The sequence below is a fragment of the Paramormyrops kingsleyae genome, chromosome 8 (genome assembly GCF_048594095.1).
Source record: "Paramormyrops kingsleyae isolate MSU_618 chromosome 8, PKINGS_0.4, whole genome shotgun sequence".
Classification (NCBI taxonomy): domain Eukaryota; kingdom Metazoa; phylum Chordata; class Actinopteri; order Osteoglossiformes; family Mormyridae; genus Paramormyrops; species Paramormyrops kingsleyae.
In genome coordinates this window covers 36,347,201-36,366,190 of record NC_132804.1, presented here as the reverse complement: position 1 = coordinate 36,366,190, position 18,990 = coordinate 36,347,201, and the positions used below count along the sequence as shown (strand labels likewise).

Here is an 18,990-nt window from a genome sequence, read left to right as displayed (position 1 = left end):
AATTTTTTTTCTTCTAAATTAGGGTGACCAGATAATCCATGTCAGGGAGGACACTCTGAGCTAGGACAGGAATTGTAAATTACCATTTCAATTAAAAGGACCCGCATTTCACTTGAGCAATGAGCTCTTGCTGTGTGCTGATTGGTCAGTCTCCTATAATCATGCATGTGTCACTAATGCTAATGTGAAACAGCTGGATGAGTCTTTCAGTCAAGGAAACAAACCAGTCAAAGCACAAGAAGAGCTGAACTATTTAGCCGAGCACAGGAGCCTTTCAATTAGAAAGTAGTTTGTAAAACCCGAAGTAGCTCAAAGTGTCCTCCCTGACATGGATTATCTGGTCACCCTATCTAAATATACGTTACAGCAGGACAGCACCATACCGTACCTTCTGCTCGGTGTCTCCTCCATCGATCGCAGATGGCTGCTGTGACTTTTTTGTAGCTGCGCGAAACTGTTTCCATGACGACGTAAATCCGAACCCTTGCTACTGCACCTTCCGAAAGCACAACGTAACATCGATGCAAAATGATTTCATCCCGAGTACGCTTGTTTCACATTACAGCAAGCGTAAATTCATTCAGCATGTGAATGTTCACCAAGTACTTCTTCACCCGGCTTTCTCACGCAAAGCGAGAATGTCTATATGCTGAAGGAGCATGTTAATAAAGACCTAAATAACGCCCCATACAATATTCATTATTATATTTGTTTACTAGACTCTCGACTGCTTCAATATGGCGGACGCGCAGATACATGTAAGGGTAGCGCCAGCGCGCATGCGCGGCCAATGACGTCCGATAGTTGCTCTTTGGGCGACGCCGTAAAGTGTAATGCGGCGCACGTATGCGCAGACGTGCGAGCTAAAAATCCGACAGAAGCTGCCAGTCAGTTAGTGACAAGACTGTTTAGGTATAATTTTCGCTCACCAGAAACTGGATCTATATCTCAAATTTAAAAAGGTATTTTTTGAAAAGCAAATGGAAAATACGAATAGTTCTCCAGATCAACCCAATATAAATAATAGTGGTAAGTTTGTAAATTGGTGTTTTAAGAATTAGTGAAAGTACTTTGAAAAGCCACGAATTGTGCACAGTGAAACTTTAGATAATTTTTTTATTCTCCGTTTTGCGCCTTGAATAAATTTTAATTAGTATAAATATGACTTTTTGATGCTATTCTATACAATAATTGATTATCGATTCCTATTTGCATGTTCGGCATGTTTACGAAGTTTTGTGTAATCGAACAGAGATAAGTCTAAAAATAACTTGCCATTGTATCACCCACCGAAACCGGTAAATATGGTCACAATTGGCAGGTTTTAAAATTATATTATGGAGGGATTTTTACTATTGAAGGTTAACCTGTGCTAATATTTTAAAATTGACCACAATATTTGTTGTTATAATTAAGCCGGCAGGAAGTTTTTACCGAAAAAAAATTTCAGACTATAATCAATTATGAAATCCATATATTTTGTTTATGATTTGAGGCGTTGTCATTTTTTTTGTGTAATATTTTAGAAATTGTGCTGTAAATCCGAGTGCAATTATAATACATTAAAACTTGGGTTCGAGTCTCCCATTAGTGTGTTGCGTGTTCTCCCCGTGTCATCTTGGGGTTTCCTCTGCGTAGTCCGGTTTCCCCCCACAGTCCAAAAACATGCTGAGGTTAACTGGAGTTGCCAAATTGCCCATAGGTCTGCTTGTGTGTGTGAATGGTGTTTGAGTGTGCCTTGAAATGAGTTGGCGCCCCATTCTGGGTTATTCCCTGCTTTGCACCCAAGGCCTCCAGAATAGGCTCTAGACCCCCCCCCCCTCCCTCCAAAAAAAAAAAAACAACCACAAATGTGATAAGCAGTTACAGAAAATGGAAGGATGGATGCTATTTTTGCCCCTGATGTCACTTAAAAACATAGCCTATATGTAGTTTTTTCCCCCTCAATTGAAACATTTTGCTGCAGACCCGTTGACAGTCCCTGATGATGTAGCTTCAGAATACTTAAGTACATTGTGATTAACAAGTGAGTTTCAGTACTTGTTAGGTCGGAGTGGTTTTCAGAAACACTTAAATTGATGTTTACATTTTTTAGTGAAATTCCTCTAATAACAGTATATGTGATTAAAGAAGAGTAGTTTTAAGAAACAAATACTTAATAATAGGTGCCATTATGTTGATGCTGACTGTTGGGAACCAAATAGATTGCATTTCTCCAGAACATTCTGTTTTGTTTTTTCAGCTTCTCAATGGCATGTTCGTAATGATGATTTTGCTGAAGCATGAGGAGTATCAGTGTTAGTCATTGTCACACCTTTGCATTTTTCATGTTTTGTGTATTATCATTACACTCCATCAAGTTGATTCCTGCTAACCATGTACAGTTAGTCCTGCTACAACGTGAATATTGAGTTCCTAAAAAGCTTTTCGTTCACTAAAATTACATGCTAAAATACATTTATCAAATTGGAAAAAAAGGATTAGGTCAATATAACTCCAAAATTTAGTAATTTACGACAAACAAAATTAATTAAATAAACAGTGTGTTAATTAAACAGTGATGCCAGTGGGCAATAATGTAATAATAATGTAAAGAAACAATGTACAGGCTTACAAATAAGAAGTGGTAATAATAACGCCTTAATAAATTATATCATAAATATCTTCTATGGGTTTTATGAGTCTCATGAAAATTGCCTAGTAACTGCTTTACATGAACATGCTGAACTCACTAACTTGTTGAATACCGAGAGTCCAGAGTAGTGATGGCCAAATGCAGCTTCATGACCTCACTAGATGGTGCTCTTGCAATACTTTCAGGCATGCTTTGAGCCCCTTTTTTAAACAAAGATCGCCATCTAGTGGGGTCAGAAAATACAGCAAAAGTTTTATGAAGCTTTGTTTTGCCCATCATTAGTTGGGAGTAGTGAGCCACAGCCACCATGTGGCCTGGCATGCATACTGCTGAAACACCATGGATTACGATATGCGAAAGGGCACTGAAGGCAACATGGCTACAAACAGTCTACGAAAAGCAAATGTAAGTGAATTGAAAAAGTTTTTAAATCATAATTTTGTCAAATATTTTTAAATTTTTAGAATCTAAGACTTTAACCTGTGCAATGTGTGGATGTACAAAAATGTTTAGATCTGTTCAGCATTATATTATTTATAGCTAGTGCTTGTCTTTGAAAATGTAGATTAGGTGTAATACAATTAGGTTTGTTAATAAATAAATAAATAAATAAATAAATAAGCACAATCCCTAAAATTTATCACAGTAATAATTACTAAAATCATGCCGGTTATGCAAACATGTCACCAAGCTAAATAATAATCAATAAAACATGTTTCTATGGAGCAAAATATATGGTTAGAATCAATAAAGCATGTTGCTATCAAGTTGAATACAGGCCTGTTAAGGATAGAGATTAACCATGTTTAACCATTGAAAACGTGAGTTCAGCCATCAATTCAATTTAATTTTATTTGTATAGCGCATTTTCACAACAAAGTTTCAACGTGCTTTATATTATCCCTGGCCAAAGCCCCTAGTGAGCAAGCCAGAGGTGACAGTGGCAAGAATAAACTTTCCAGTAGGAAGAAACCTTGGGAGGAACCAGACTCAAAGGAGGAGTCAGAATTCCAGGGGTAGGCAGAGGAAATCAAATGAACAAGATGCAAAATCCTAATTTACACAGTCCAAATTTTAAAATTTTTGTCTAAATATGGAGGGCAGGCAGGTGATGGTGCTGCATCTGGCAGCAGGATGAACGGTGATACATTAGCAGGAAAGGCAGGAGAGACATCACAAAAAGTAGGGCAGGTAGGCCAGAAGGAAGTCACAGGTAGTAGGGGTGTCACAGGTAACAGGGTCATCAGTCAAGATAAAATTACTTGTTCAGTACTATTTCTTCTTGTTTTGGGGAAATTAATTGGCATACTCTAAATGAAAGCCAAAAGTTAAACATACTTTGATTTGTACATACTGTCTTAAAACTGTAGGACGCAAGATGATTTTCTGAATAAGAACCAGGGCTGTGGAGTCGGTAGATAAATGCTCCGACTCCGACTCCTCAGTTTCTAAATCTTCCGACTCCCCGACTCCGACTCCTCTGTATGTATATACTATGCTAATGTATTTTCTACATCCATTGAAGGAAAGGAAGGCAACATACATGTCATTTCACCACAGGACTACTGGCTAGGAAGCCAACACTCTACTATAATGCCAGATTAAAGACAAACACAATGAAAACAAGGTTTTCACTAGCGCATAGCGGAGCCGACGGAGCTGAGAACACACCAGATGATTTTTCCGGCGTTTGACGCGTGATGACTCGTTGAACGGCCGAAAAATCGGCAGTGCATCTGTAAATGTAAGGGGGGCTTTAGGCTAGGTTCACAGTTCCCTGTAACAGTGGAACACGACACAATGGAAAGCGGTGCCGCACCTTACCTGTGCATTACATCCCATATAGTGACGCATACAGTCAATGAAAAGCATGCTTCATGGTTACTTGACATGTTCGTTTTGTGGTAACATTGTGCACTGCATGCTTTGGGCTTTATTCTTACAGCAGAGAAGTAGTTCATTATGACTGTTTGTGAATTGGGACATTTCAACTTACTTTTTTAATTCCCATTTAAATTTAGTAGGAGTCGGAGTCGGTTAACTTTTTGCCGACTCCGACTCCAGGTACCCAAAATTGTCTCCGACTCCGACTCCTCGACTCCGACTCCACAGCCCTGATAAGAACATAAGAATATAAGAATATTCTGTAATAAAGTTTATATTGACTTTTGGTAGCTAGCCTCCCTGTTCAGCAAATTCTGTTCGTAGCAGTGTCGTCGCCAGTCAGTGAAATGTATCATGGGGAACTCTGCAAAATTTATTGTGGGAGAATTTAATCATGTTACTTTTTATGTTAATGTGGGGAGAATGTGTAAGAAAGGCTTGTAGTAATGTTTTCTTTAAGCTGCTGTGTTTTCATTCAGTGACATTTGTCACGTGGAGTGATCCATGGTTGCCGGAGAAATAGCATTACCATGCACTCAGACCACAATGTTTGCTCTTCTAATTGGTGGGGAAAGATTGTGCAAATTTTCTTATAAACAAAATATGAAGTAAATGAATAAGTATACTTCCAGACCAATGTATCACAACAAGCATCCAGAGCATTCTGGTAAAAACACATATTAACTTTCATATTTCCAGGCCATCCATCCAGTACTTCTAGAAATTAAGCTAGTTGGTGAATGTGGGATGAGTACAGATTATAAGGCCAGACGAAGTGACAGGTCTGTCCAGGGAATGCAAATGCTTTCAATTCCGACAGCTCCAAATCTAATTACTATCATTGATGGAGTATTCCAGAAGTGGGTCTAGCATGCAATACTGAATTAGCATAAACCTGATCAGTTTTCATTCCTGAAAGTGTGATTAGACTGAGCATTACCCAATTACTGTACCGACAAATACTGTGAACCAAACCTACTCAAGCATGTTTAGCTGACAGAAATTAGAGTTGGTGGAGTTGTAGCTGCATCTGCATTGTTCGGCAGTTTCATTTGTTATGCCATTTCTTCATGACACGGTCAGCACAGAAGCGGAAGTTTAACTTGCTGAAAATGGATATTTAAATCATCTCATTTCATACATCACACACCGTGGATTTACACTCATCTTTACAAACTTTATGTATTGCCCTCTGCTTCGTCTTACTGCAAGATTCTATATTTTTGTAAACAAATGAAGTAATGACTTTGTTATAATGCCAACACATTTGCAATATTTTAACTGAATTAAGCAAGCGTCCCAAAACTTTTTGTGAGCACTGTATAATATAGATGATGGTGAACACAATGGCAAAGCAATGGCACGTTGAGCTATCTGCTTAGCACTCAAAAGGCTATTGCATATTTTTGTAATTTTTCCCACACATAAACCTGATAGAATAATTAATAGATAGTTTCACCAAATTGCAAGTTTGCCGTTTATTTCAGAAATGTTGAATACTTATAACAATGAACAAATATAATTTTCCAAATATTGCAGGATTCACTAATACCATTAAATGTCTAGATCAGAGGTCAGAAACCTTTAGCAAAGAGCAATTTTATCCTGACCCAAGATTTACAAACAGCTGCAATGGATAGAGAAAAGGGTTTGAGATACGGTTTTTAATGTGATATCGGTATATATGTATTTAACACAAAAACAAAACTTCAAGTACTTACAAAAAAATAAAGAAAAACAATTTCGGGGGGCTCTCAATTTTAAATCACTCAGACGTGTAACAGCGCAAAGGTGACTAATATCACAATATTGTTCAGTTCTGTAGCGATAATCTTCACCCTCACCCCTTCTTTCTTGAGTAAAGTTCTTTTGGCTCTGCAGTCGTTTGGCCTTCACTCTTCACTTCACTACTTGTAAAGGTGCTGACCAAGCAGTGCAAAATGTGCTCACCACTCTGAACTAAGCTGGCTATAATATGTAAATTGGAGAAAATATAATAATTTTATGAAGACCTGGGAAGGCGTGGTGACGATTTACTACAAAAAGTATAGTGGTACCTCAGAACTTTAACTTAATCCGTTCAGAACTTGGTTCTGATCAAATTTTCCCCATAAGAAATAATGGAAAACCAATTAATTGGTTCCCGGCCCCCAAAAATTACACCTAAATATGTTTTTTTTTTCTTTTTTTTTTAGCATTTAAACACAAAATGAACAGGATAAAACAAGAAGAGCATATATTGTACTAAATACATCTAAGCACATTTATCAAAACAGTAATTTGTAAAGTAAGAAAATAAATGTATCCAAACAATGTGTCCTACCCTGATCGTCCGCTCCTTCTGTGTGCCATGCCCCCTCGTTAACCCCGTGTGGAATCCCTGTGTGATCAGTTGTTTCTGGTTGTTGTTATTAGTCCACTGTATTTCTCCCGCGTTTCAGTTTGTTTCCCCAGTCCGGTCATTGTATTGTCCGTCTGCGTTTTGCCTGCATTACCTGTAAATTAACCCTGTATTCCCCGATACCCTGACGTCTGCACCTTTGTCTCCGTTCCGTCCCCGCTCGGCACTACAATATTATTATAATTAAATGTATTAATGGTTTATTATTAATATTAAAATAATGAATAAGAAATCTTTATTTTTAAATGTATTTTATTATATAATAATATAATTACTGTTACTGTCTATCATTGTCTAGATGTATTTTACTGTCTAAATACAGTGGTACCTCAGTTCTCGAACTTAATCCGTTCCGGACTCCGGATCCAATCCTAAAAAGTTCGAGTTCTGATCGAATTTTTCCCATAAGAAATAATGGAAAACCAATTAATTGGTTCCCGGCCCCCCAAAATTACACCTAAATATGTTTGTTTTTTTTTTTTTGTTTTTTTTAAGCATTTAAACACAAAATGAACAGGATAAAACAAGAAGAGCATTTTTTTCTTAATGGCTTCCAAAACGATAAAGATCTTATCCCAACATTACCCCTGTCCTGCCCCGATCGTCCGCTCCTTCCGTGTGCCACGCCCCCTCGTTAACCCCGTGTGGAATCCCCGTGTGATCAGCTGTTTCTGGTTTTTGTCATTAGTCCTCTGCATTTCGTCCGCGTTTCAGTTTGTTTCCCCAGTCCGGTCATTGGGTGCGTTCGACTTGCTTACAGCGCTGGCTTAAAGCAACGCGTTCTGATCCTGACGCAATGCATTACGGTTAGATGCATTGCGACCTCTCACCCAGCTGCACAAACAGGAACTGCCTCCGTGACAACACACCTTTGCCCATATTGGCTGAAGAGTTTAGCTAAACGCATGACGTTTGTATCCCAGGCAGTTCCGATGCGTAATCTGCTATTTCTCCCGAATATCATGTAAAGCAGTGAGAACTGGTTTTCAGTTAATTTACCTGGTAAAATAAAGTTTAAATAAATGACATAAATGCTCTAATAGTACACGTAAGTTAGTGGTTTATTTATTGCTAGTTACTGTAATGTTGCACTGCTTTATTTGGTTAATCGTCCAGTCTGTGAAGAAGGCATTCAAGTAAGAATTACATTGTAGTATGACTCATTTCCTGGCGTGTACAATTTATATTAGGTCAGCGTTCACGGTTCGACTTCTGATATTCAGATCAAGTTCTAGGTGAAACTGGTTTGTTCGACTTTCAAGAAATTCAAGTTCTAGTGAGTTCGAGAACCGAGGTACCACTGTATATGTATTCAGCTAGTGTAAACATGCACGATGCTATCACAGGGAATTCGAGGCTGAGACCGAAGCGTTACCTTTTGTTTCCGCTGAGAGACATGCTGCGTGACTCATTTCCCTGTGCGTACAAGTTATCTTAGATAGACGTTCACTGTTCGACTTCTGAGATTCAGATCGAGTTCTAGGTAATTTCTCTTCGAACTGGTTGGTTCGGCTTTTAAGAAATTCGAGTTATAATGAGTTCGAGAACTGAGGTACCACTGTAAATGAAAGATTTAGGAATCCCAATAAACTTTGAAGCCTACATTGAATCTCAGACACTGAAGAAATCTCTGGAAAGTATACCATTTGACCGGAGATGTAATCTCGTCGTAGAGAATGACTTTGAGGAAGATGTAAATTATGCAGTTAATACATCACAGAAGCGTACGACAGGCCGCCTCATTCACATATAGCTAAAGAAATATCTAAATGAAAAATAATAATATTAACCCATAAATAAATAATATTTACGAAAATATTATCATAATATGTTGAGACATTAACATGTGAATGCGTCTACTGTTAAGAGAAGAGCCGCAGTCTCATGCTCAAAGAGCCGCTCATGAGCCGTGGGTTGCCAATCCCTGGTATAGATGGAAGTCACATTCCCATCACTAATGAATGCAGGAGATAATGGGAATAGACAACTTTATTGTGCAGGTAGTGTCAGAACATTTTATTCCACATCAAAGTTACATTTTTCTGTGTGCAATGTCAAGGTAATTTGTGGCACTGAACAAATGATATTCATGATGTCAATATTCACACTAAATGGCCAGACTCTGTCCTTCACTCATGGATTTATAAGGAATGTACAATGTACAACAAATTTGCACAGGGTATGTAACTTCGTAGCTTAAATTGAGTCACATCCTGCTCTACCACACATTGTGCCACAAAAAGAATTGTTGTTTGGAGGCAAGTCTGCAGATAGGAATGCTATAATATCTGCACTCCCCTCCAAGGGACTGAGTTTTCCCCTTAGCAGCTCAGCCCATAACCTAGGCATAATCTTAGATACAAGCCTCTCATTCAAATCACATGTAGATACAGTATCGAAGGTATGCTTTCTACAGCTACGTAACATTGCCAAACTAAGACGATTCCTCACTATTCAAGGCACTGAGAAATTGATATGTGCCTTTGTGTACAGTAGGTTAGACTACTGTGATGCTCTGTTATCTGGGAGAAAGCACTGCATGTTAAACACCTTGCAGTATATTCTAAATGCAGCAGCTAAAATTGTCATCAGGAGCAGGAAGTTTCAACACATAACCCCTGCTCTTAGTTCCCTGCACTGGCATCCTGATATATTCAGGACTGACTTCAGAGTTCTCATACTTACATATAAGGCACTTAAAGGTGTAACACCTGCCTGCGTAACAATTACTTCAAGTTCAAAGGCCACATCATCCACTCAGATCACAGAACGCAGGTTTCCTTGTTGTTCCACACATAAATAAAGCAACATTTGGCGGTATAGCATTCTGCTACAGGGCCCCTATATCGTGGAATGGTTTGCCAGCCCATGTTCGGGATGCCCTGATCACATCCTTGTGTGTAGACGCTGGAGGCTCCTGCAGAACTGCAGAGTCTACAGAAGTGCCCAGTTTGTGAATTTTTACCACTCACTTGTTGTTGCTACTCTGAAGATTCAGCTTAGATCCAGTAGGCTACCATCTACTAGGAGAACAAGGCTGGACTTAGCCAGACTCCAAGATCAAGATGTTTTTGATGAGTTTGCACGCAATTTGCGTGAAGAACTTCAAGACTTGGGTGTGATGCTGACTCAAATGTGATGTGGGAGACCTTCGGTTGTAAGACCCTGAAGATTTCCAAGAGTTGTGTTGGTGTTGCCAGTGTTCCCAGAAGGAGGTGCTTCATCACGCAGGGCACCCTGGATATTATCGAGAGGAGTCGCAGCACACAAATTGGTGGCAACTCCAGTCTGTACAGGAACTGAGAAGAATAGCTGTGAGAGGCAGATAAGGAGGTGTTTTTTAGATGAATCTGTGAGCAGGTGACACACCATCTGTGGTCTAGTGATCCACGTCCTGATGCTGTGATCTTAGCGTAGTCAATGGAGGCTCTGATCGGAGGCTCTGTCTGGGATTGTGGGTGTCCTGGATAAAGACCAAGATCCAGGCATTTAATGACTTCTTATGCACAACCATCAGTAGTGTGTCTGTCTGCTGGGAAATGCCGACCTTGTCGAGGGATTTACCTACCTCTGCAGCAACATTCATGTCTCTGGTGACATTTCCTGTGAAGTCAGCAGATGGATTGGAAGACCATGGGGAGTCATAAGGTCGCTGGAAAGGGGTGTGTGGTGCTCCCGATATCTTTGCAAGAGGACAAAGGTCCATGTCTTTAGAGTCCTGGTGCTCCCTGTCTTGCTGTATGGCTGTGAGACATGGACACTATCCAATGAGCTGAGACGAAGACTGGACTCCTGTACTGTGTCTCTTCAGAGAATCATTGAGTACCGCTGTTTTGAATTTGTGTCCAATGAGTGGTTGCTAGAGGAGTCCCGAATGAGGCACATTACCTGCATTGTGAGGGAGTGTCAGTTACGGCACTACGGCCATGTGGCGCATTTCCCTGAGGATGATCCAGCTCGCAGGATCCTAATTGCTGAGGACCCATGTATGTTGTATGTTGCTACTAGAAACTGAATTTCATGGAGGAACCTTCCAGAGGGATTAATAATGTTATCCATCCATCTACCTATCTATCCATCCATCTATCCAACCAGCTAGGGGGGCGCCCACGTAACACTCTCTCTGTCTGTGTCTCTGATAGTGACCTTGGTGGAGTCCACAAGCACTCCTCATGGTTTGGAGTTGGTAAGTTCATATCAGTCCCACCGCATTGGAGATCCCATGGACCTTGTTATGCTGGCACAGCAAGTACAGAAGGTAACACATAATTATATCTTTATATCCTATATGTTGAACATGCTCATAAAGTCTTCTGGGATGGCAGTTTTTGCTTCCTATGAAGTGGTTTTTCCCATGTAAAATTTGGAATTATTACTGCAGTTAAAGCTTAATAACAGAAGTCTGCAGACTTTTACATTGTACTGTTAAATAAGACATATGTTAAATAATATTCTGCTATGACAACACCTCTATATAAACCTAAATCCACTGCACAATGTAAAACAATGTAAATTAATGGCTTGGTTTTACAGGGAAATGAGTTTATTAGGGCAAATGCCTGCAACAAGTTAACAGTTATTGCAGATCAAATTAGATACCTACAGGAACAAGCAAGAAGGGTAAGGAGATTAACAAAGTCCAAATTCTTCTTTTTCATGATCACATTTATAATTGTCATCACCATGTTATGATGTGTGTTGGTTTCTGGGCCAGATATCATCTGACCCTAGAATGACCCCTGGTGACATGTAATATTACAGTGATTTTAAATTTGACATATGTCCTGACCTACATGTAATTGTATTCTTTAAAATGATACATGGTGATCTTTGTGGAACTTCTTGTTAATGTAGGTTTTGGAAAATGCAAAAATGGATGCTGAACTCCACCATGTAGCATGTAACATGGTCAAAAAACCTGGAAACATGTATTACTTATACATGCGAGAGTCTGGACAGCGATATTTTTCCATTCTGTCTCCTAAGGTAAAGGGGAAAAAATTATCAATGACAAAATTTACTACAAAATGCACTGTTGAAATTACTAATATTCATGTTGCGTTTGGATTGGCTTACAGTTGTTGTTTCATGTGTACACTTAAATGTATTTAGGTTAGACTTAAAAAATGCTTAGGCCATAATTAGCATGAAGAAAATGAGTAAATGGCTCTCTTAATTACATGATTGCATCAAGATTAATTTGTAGCCTCTTATATATGATTGCAGCAAATCTAGACTCATTTATTCATCTTATTCTTCAAGCAACAACTGAATGACTGTCTCTATGATTGTATTGCCCTTGATTCACAAAGTGTGGTCCTGTTGTGGTGACTGATAGTATGATAATATATTGCAATTGTTTTATTTACATAAAGACTTCTAACAGCCACCCCACAATATTAGTAGATAAGCTGGATCTGAAATCTGAACTTAACATTCTTATGAGTACCTTTCAAAATATTTGAGTGTTTTTTTTCCTTCTCAATTCCTTCTCAGGAATGGGGTTCCAGTTGCCCACACAAATTTCTTGGTGCCTACAAGCTTCAACATGATATGTCCTGGACACCACTGGAGGAGGTTGAAAAAAAAGATTATGAAAACAGCATAATGGACAAGCTGCTGAGCAAGAAAACTGCTCTTCCTTTTACTGAGCCCCAATTTGAAGGTTTCTTCAATTAAATTTGGAAACAGTATATTATACTGTCGTAAGCTAATGCAAAGGAATTTATTTGAAAACGTCTAAATCATCTCAAATCACTGCTTAAGATTTTACATTACTATGCAATGTGACACCACGTTTTACTACTTTTGTGCCATTTTGCTGTAATTTGTTGGATTAGCTGCATTTGAAAAAGAAAAATTATTTCCTTATTTTGAAAACATTATAGATGACAGAGAAATTGTCAAATGTAGGTTGCTGCACTCTTGCAGCCCAAAAGTGCATCATGTTTATCAAATCACTACACTGAAGTAATTGGTTTTAAATCTAATTGAATACCTAACTTTCTCATTTAGTGTATATAATGCACATATTTTAAATACAGGATGTGTCATCAGAACCCCTTCCAAGCCTAGTAATATTTTTGACGAGGACAATCCGAAAATTTTGCTGAGTATCATCATATTAACTGACAGGGTGTCACTAAATCCCTGATCTAATATGAGTAGATGGAAAATGATGGTTGTCAGATGTGGGTCTTTACCATTTGGCATGACGCCTACCTTGTGCAATGGATTTTGTAGACTTTTTTTCTGTAATCAAATAGAGACTCTACCAACATATTTTGCAATTCAAATTTATTATTAAACAATATCATGTTATTGGTGTTACTGATGACAGTCAAACATATCCTAAGATATTCCATAACAAAACTCACAATAATACACACCCACAATAAATCCAGAAAGGCATTAATTTCTAATGTAGGGAAGAAATCAATGTATACATAAATAAGAAGCATTAAAAGTGTTTTAAAAATATACCCTCTGCTATTTTTATCTTCTTCTTAAACAATTAGACTAGGCTGCAGATTGCAGGTTGATTTATTTAGGTAACTGTTTTTAGGTAATTGTTTATGAAAGGCAAAAGTTCCCAGTTGTCAGTAGCAATATGAACTTTAACTGCATCTTCTGTATTTACAATTTTTAGCAACAGATGATATTGAGGGGGAAGGTAAAAGAGGACTTTGTAACACTTTTTTTCAGGTTGCTTAGAGATTAGGTAGGGATTGAAGTTCTCCTCAACAAGGTCAGAAATTTGCCGACCTCCAAGATCAAAACAAAACAAACTGGAGGCTTTTAGACTGAAATTATCTTGACACATGGAGTTCCAGAGATGGTCAAAGAGCTGTTCTTGGGACTCTTGGGTCCAGTTCACTGGGACAGGCAAGGGTACAAATAAATCTGAGAAAGATACAAGTAAATCGTCCAACTGAGTATACCAGGACATCCCGTCATCTGTACTGAACACAGCACAGACATGAAGGTGGGTGGGGTATGGCTGTCGAGGCTGTAGTGCAAGCCGCACCACAGGTGGCTTCCTGCTTTTGAACAGGCATGGAATGTTAATATCACTCACTTTTTCATAACAGGAGTCTGTCAGGTCAAAATGTAGACAGATACTAAAGAGTTTGTTGTACAGAGCATTTACATCACCTACATGTATCAGATGGTATTCCAGGATCATCTTGGAAACAAATCCAGTGCTGACATACTCTCCCTCATAAGTTGTCAGACAATCTCCATGGCCCTCTGACTTTGATTTCTGCATCACTGTCTGTGTCCTGATGTTTTGGACTCTTGTGAGTTTTAGGATTCTATTTTTTGTTTGGTATACAGTCAGAGAGTTGGACAGTCCATCACTCTCTGGCACCATAGAGGAGAGGGAACGTGTTTTAGCAGACCTCTCCACATCTGGTCCTTTTGCCAAGACCCCAGATAGCTTTTCTTGAGATAGATTATTCAACAATGTGTAATAGAATCTTGCATGGTCTTGAATATCTGTGTCTTCATAGTTATACATCAAGTACTGCAGGAGATCAGCTAGCTCACTGAATACCTGATGCAAGCTAGGGTGTTGGAGTAAATTACGGCACACAATGAGCACTGCATTGCCCATCTTCCAGCCACCTGTTTTGCAAAGGCTTGAGTTAATGAGGACACTGAGCAGAAAACAGAGTGAGGCCCTTGGGGGAATCTGACTTTCCCTGGACACTCGACTCAGTATTTTGAGATGCCATTTTAGGTTTGTAAGGGTCATGAGTGGCAGAGGTAATTCCACAATCAGTCTCTGTAAAGTTTTCAGTAGCTGGATAGGCCACCCAGACTCTTCCAAACATTCTTGGATTTTATCAATTAGATTGATCAGATTTGGTGCAAGGTAAAAGTGTCTTGAATAAAGCTCACAAATGTTATTTGTCAGGTTATCAATAAATTTCAGATTATGGTAAAAATAGCTGAGAAATATAAAAGTTGCTCTAAAATATGTAACTGTCATCTCTCTCTTGCTATTATTGTCCACAACTTTGTACAGAGTCATCAGATGACTGAACAAGTAGCCAACACCTTTGTCATCGCTCTCATCTGCTTCCATGTACACTAAGCTGAGAAGACGCAACCTAGAAAGCATAGTCTTGCTGTCGTTAAACACAGTGGGCAGCAAGGATGCAGCCAAGCGAGGTGTCACTAGTACTGGCAGGCTTTCTTCTCCATTGCCAGAAATCGGCCGATTTTCTGGAAAATTAAGTATACAGTCGACATAAAACAGTTTTTGCTGAATGTTTACTAATGGATGCTGAGCCATGCCCACCAGTCGCTTTAGGAAGAAAATCTCATCCTCAGTAGTGAACAGGCTATCTGTGAAGGTGCTCTTCATCAGTAGTGTAGCATGTAGCAGAGTGATTTCCTTAGTACCAAAAAGACGCAGGAGCTGAGACTTGAACATGGCTGGGGAGAGGGCTTGCACCATGGCTACAATTTCAATAAGCTCTCTGAGTAAAACAGCCTGAGAAACAGGGGTTAGCAGGTAGGACTCCTCTAACAGCAAGGATACAACAGACTTAAGCTCTTTGTTGTCAGTGCTTGTCTGTAATACAGGAATATTCTCCATGAAGTTCACTGGTAAACGGGCAAGGACAGTTTCAAAAGCATTCCAAACAAAAGTATCATTTCCACTTAATGTCCTTTTCAATTCAGCATCTGTTACTCCTTTTTGCAGACACAAGTGATGAATAGCATTCTTCAGGCCCAATGTATATAAAAGACTGTACTCTTGGTGTAGCGGTGTGGTCTCTTGCTGTTTTAAGAGACTAAGTATTTCTAACTTTTGAGAAAGAAATCCTGGAAAACAAGTCTCTATTTCCCGGAGGCAGTCACAGGCAATCAACCTGGCAGACAAAAACTGTTGCCCATTTTTGTGATCATTGGTGTCCTGGATCATCTGAAACACCATGTCAAGAAAGCTCTTGGCCACCTCCACCTCACTATTCATGCAAGATGTGCACAGCAAAACACTTGTAATAGCTACCATGAGCTGGCCCTTAAAGTGGAATGACTTGTGAGGAACTTGATTGAAAATGGCTAGGAGTTCCAAAGCTGTTTCTTCTGCTGCTGCTGGGGTTGGACAAAGTACAGTGGGGTACTCTAACAGTGGTGACAGTAAGAAGATCTGCAACAAGATGATAAATGTCACAAGTGACAGTAGAATATGCATCCAAACTTCCAATCATTCAATTTACACAACAGCTATTAAAATATCCTAGTAGCAAATATGAATTATAATTAATTGAAGTCAGTATTAATGTTCACTAGGTAGCATTATTGTCTCCCACCTCCAGAATTTCATATTTAGTCTGCGTGCAAAATTTGTTTCCCTGTTTTGGACCACTTTTCTTCCTGGATTTCATCCACTATATTAACGTGACTTTGTAGGTGCTTACATCAGACCCTTGTGGAGTCCGGCATGTATTCTATCATACCCCCAGGTTTTCCTATTTGAGTTCCAGATCACCACAGCAATAATGTGATATGCATTTTTAAATAAATTAATCTTAATATTTATTTCACCTAAAAATATATAACTAGAATTAGTACAATTTAAAGTGCACCCTACTTCTTACATCTCTGAAATCACATAGCTCATTTAAAATATGAATAACTTGAAAACGCTGACCTTGTTAAAGAAACGTGGTTCAAGTATATAATTATATGTTAGTAGAAGCATCGAGATAGCCGTGACTTAAACACACCTTTGTGCTTTCGTTGGTCCTGTCATCCCTCAGTTCATGCAGAAGTTCTTCTAGAAAGCTCTCTGATGTCGTACTGGACAAGAACTGAGATGGGCTGAGCAAGAAAGCAGGGATTCTTCGAGACCAGGTTACTGGAATCACGTTCGCCATTACTGAAAAAGTTAAAGTGTTTTCGATTACATATCTGCAGCTTTAAAGTAGCTATATTTTGCTTTTACAAAACGGTGCACTCACTTTCCCCTTTACCGATTGCGCTGTTAGCAAAATATATATTTTAATTTAAATGCTTTGTTGAAGATCTGCCATCTATCCCCATGCAAGTAAATTTCACTAAAACGTATTTCGTGTATACAGACTATTCTAACTTCTATCCCGCTTCTCTCACTTCCTCATTCCCTGAAGAACCGGATCATACGACCAAAGCGACCTTTTGAAAACTCTTCCGGTTTGGATTTTTTCATTTACAATATTACCAGACTTCCGATTTTGAGACGGCGGTGTCGTCACTGTGCCAAGAGAGTCTAGCTGCAGCTGCTGTGGAGCGTAACACAAAAGACAGGAAATGGAATAATAAATTTATCACAATATTACTGCATAACCCTATTACCTTACGATCTAAATTCTTTTGGAATTCCCAGTTTGAAAATATCAATTGGAATATGTCATGGACTTTAAGCAATAAATATTGTGTAACTAATAAAGTAAAAGAAATTCAATTTAAAATTTTACACATAATCTATCCCACAAACACACAGTTAAAGAAATACAGAAATGAAATATCTGATCTTTGTTCCTTTTGTGTGCACTTGTTTTATGATTGTTTACATGTCAGATACTTTTGGATTGAGATTGACATTGTCTGGCTGTAAAAAAAATTTAGATAGGAAAGATATCCTATTCTATTATGGGAAAAACAACTTAAATGGTAATTATGTTTTTATTTTAAATCTGTTTATTTTATATGGTAAATTTTATGTTCACAAATGCAAATGATCCTCAAAGAAGCCTAATATATGCCAGTTTAAGTTGGAATTGGAAATTTTATTTTAGCACGTTGGATGGACTTAAAAAAAACCGAAAACCTGTAAAAACTATCAGTTTATATAAGGCCCTGAAGAATCTTTTGTAAATGAGAAAGAATATGTACACCCTTTTTTTTAAATGCAATTTGTATTTGTTATGTGTTTTACATTGTTTGTATACCGTTAAAAAAGCAATTAAAAAAAAAAAAGCTGAGTTTTACAGGAAGTGGAGTTTAACCGGAAATGGAGCGTTTTACAGGACGTCCCTCCTTAAAATGATTAGGAGTGGAGTTTTACGGGTAGTCCGTCCTCAAAATAAATACGCAAATTAACTTCTTAGTGTAGTGTTTACGGAGGTTACAATGAATTTCGGAGGAGAAATATTCCCGTCTTTCCTTTACATGTAGCTTTGTACTTTTGACAGAACATTATTTTTACCATATATGTTGCTATTGTTAGACATTTTCAACGTGTGTGTGCGCAAAACATACTGCAATGTAATATTTTAATCAGCATGCAGTAATGAATTGTGTCTATTATTATTAATACATGTATAATTTGTAGGGTTTGTTTGAGAAAATATTAAGGTGTCTTGGTACTTCGGCAAAACTTCGGCTCTCCGTAGCGTTACTTAAATTTTTGCTCTTGTGCAATTCAGTCTTTCTGTCGTGTGTACCTACATACGTATATCGATCATTTTTGCCTTTATGACAAATGTACCAGAAGGAAATGAATTATATCTATAATGTGGGACTGCTATTAAATCGACGAATATTGAAAACTCATTCAAGGTACCATGAAAATGTGTATAGCAATTTAATTTTGCCAATTGAGGGAATAATTAATGAAATAAAGGGAATGATTCTGTAATGCTGTAACTAATCAAAACGAGAACTGACTGGCGCGCCGGCAAGGCAAGGCTACCTAATCGGAACAGATAGGGAGGGCGACAGAGAATATCAGCGGCCCCTACTTATCTTTTAGCCTTCCAGAAGGACAACTAGTGTACGAGCCGGCTGGAATCACACATGTGGTTGTCACGTACACGGAAGGTACCGACGAGAAAGGGGGGGGGGGGGGGGGGGTAGATGCCCAAAGGGCTTTAAAAGGGATACAGCTGATACATATGGCAGAGCCTCCTCCTGTACATGCTGAATGTATGTCAGACGGCCGCTCCCTGATTATAATCAGTCAAGAGAATAAACCGGTGATTTGCAACTTCTCCCCGTGTCAGCTGTGAATCTCTTCTCATCCACGGACCCGGTGGAGACGCCGTGCTCCAACACAAATCAGCCTTATTGT

At 38.7% G+C, this 18,990-nt stretch overlaps 2 protein-coding genes across 5 annotated transcripts; one reads left to right on the top strand and one right to left on the bottom strand.

Moving 5' to 3' along the window:
- Nucleotides 1-829: 829 nt before the first annotated feature.
- c8h1orf50 (chromosome 8 C1orf50 homolog) lies at nucleotides 830-13,400 on the top strand. 2 transcript variants are annotated; one of them, XM_023793792.2, is made up of 5 exons: nucleotides 831-1,029; nucleotides 11,063-11,178; nucleotides 11,454-11,540; nucleotides 11,775-11,906; nucleotides 12,417-13,400. In XM_023793792.2, the coding sequence occupies exons 1-5, from the start codon at nucleotides 981-983 to the stop codon at nucleotides 12,597-12,599; spliced, it is 567 nt and encodes a 188-aa protein (XP_023649560.1). In that variant the 5' UTR covers nucleotides 831-980; the 3' UTR covers nucleotides 12,600-13,400. The 2 variants fall into 2 exon arrangements, with proteins under 2 accessions (XP_023649561.1, XP_023649560.1); XM_023793793.1 differs by lacking the exon at nucleotides 11,454-11,540 and having other exon boundaries at nucleotides 830-1,029.
- On the bottom strand, nucleotides 13,201-17,456 carry ap5b1 (adaptor related protein complex 5 subunit beta 1). 3 transcript variants are annotated; one of them, XM_023793791.2, is made up of 3 exons: nucleotides 17,140-17,456; nucleotides 16,667-16,818; nucleotides 13,201-16,086 (listed from the first exon to the last, which is right to left on the bottom strand). In XM_023793791.2, the coding sequence occupies exons 2-3, from the start codon at nucleotides 16,814-16,816 to the stop codon at nucleotides 13,468-13,470; spliced, it is 2,769 nt and encodes a 922-aa protein (XP_023649559.1). In that variant the 5' UTR covers nucleotides 16,817-16,818; nucleotides 17,140-17,456; the 3' UTR covers nucleotides 13,201-13,467. The 3 variants fall into 3 exon arrangements, with proteins under 3 accessions (XP_023649559.1, XP_023649558.1, XP_023649556.1); XM_023793790.2 differs by having other exon boundaries at nucleotides 16,901-17,455; XM_023793788.2 differs by having other exon boundaries at nucleotides 16,667-17,455.
- Between the last annotated feature and the right edge of the window lie 1,534 nt (nucleotides 17,457-18,990).

Coding starts and splice junctions, on each gene's coding strand:
- c8h1orf50 (XM_023793792.2), top strand. CDS start 981: ATGGAAAATACGAATAGTTCTCCAGATCAACCCAATATAAATAATAGT. Junction 11,179..11,453: donor TGGCACAGCAAGTACAGAAG/GTAACACATAAT, acceptor TTGGTTTTACAG/GGAAATGAGTTTATTAGGGC. Junction 11,541..11,774: donor TACAGGAACAAGCAAGAAGG/GTAAGGAGATTA, acceptor TTGTTAATGTAG/GTTTTGGAAAATGCAAAAAT.
- ap5b1 (XM_023793791.2), bottom strand. CDS start 16,816: ATGGCGAACGTGATTCCAGTAACCTGGTCTCGAAGAATCCCTGCTTTC. Junction 16,087..16,666: donor GGACCAACGAAAGCACAAAG/GTGTGTTTAAGT, acceptor ATCTTGTTGCAG/ATCTTCTTACTGTCACCACT.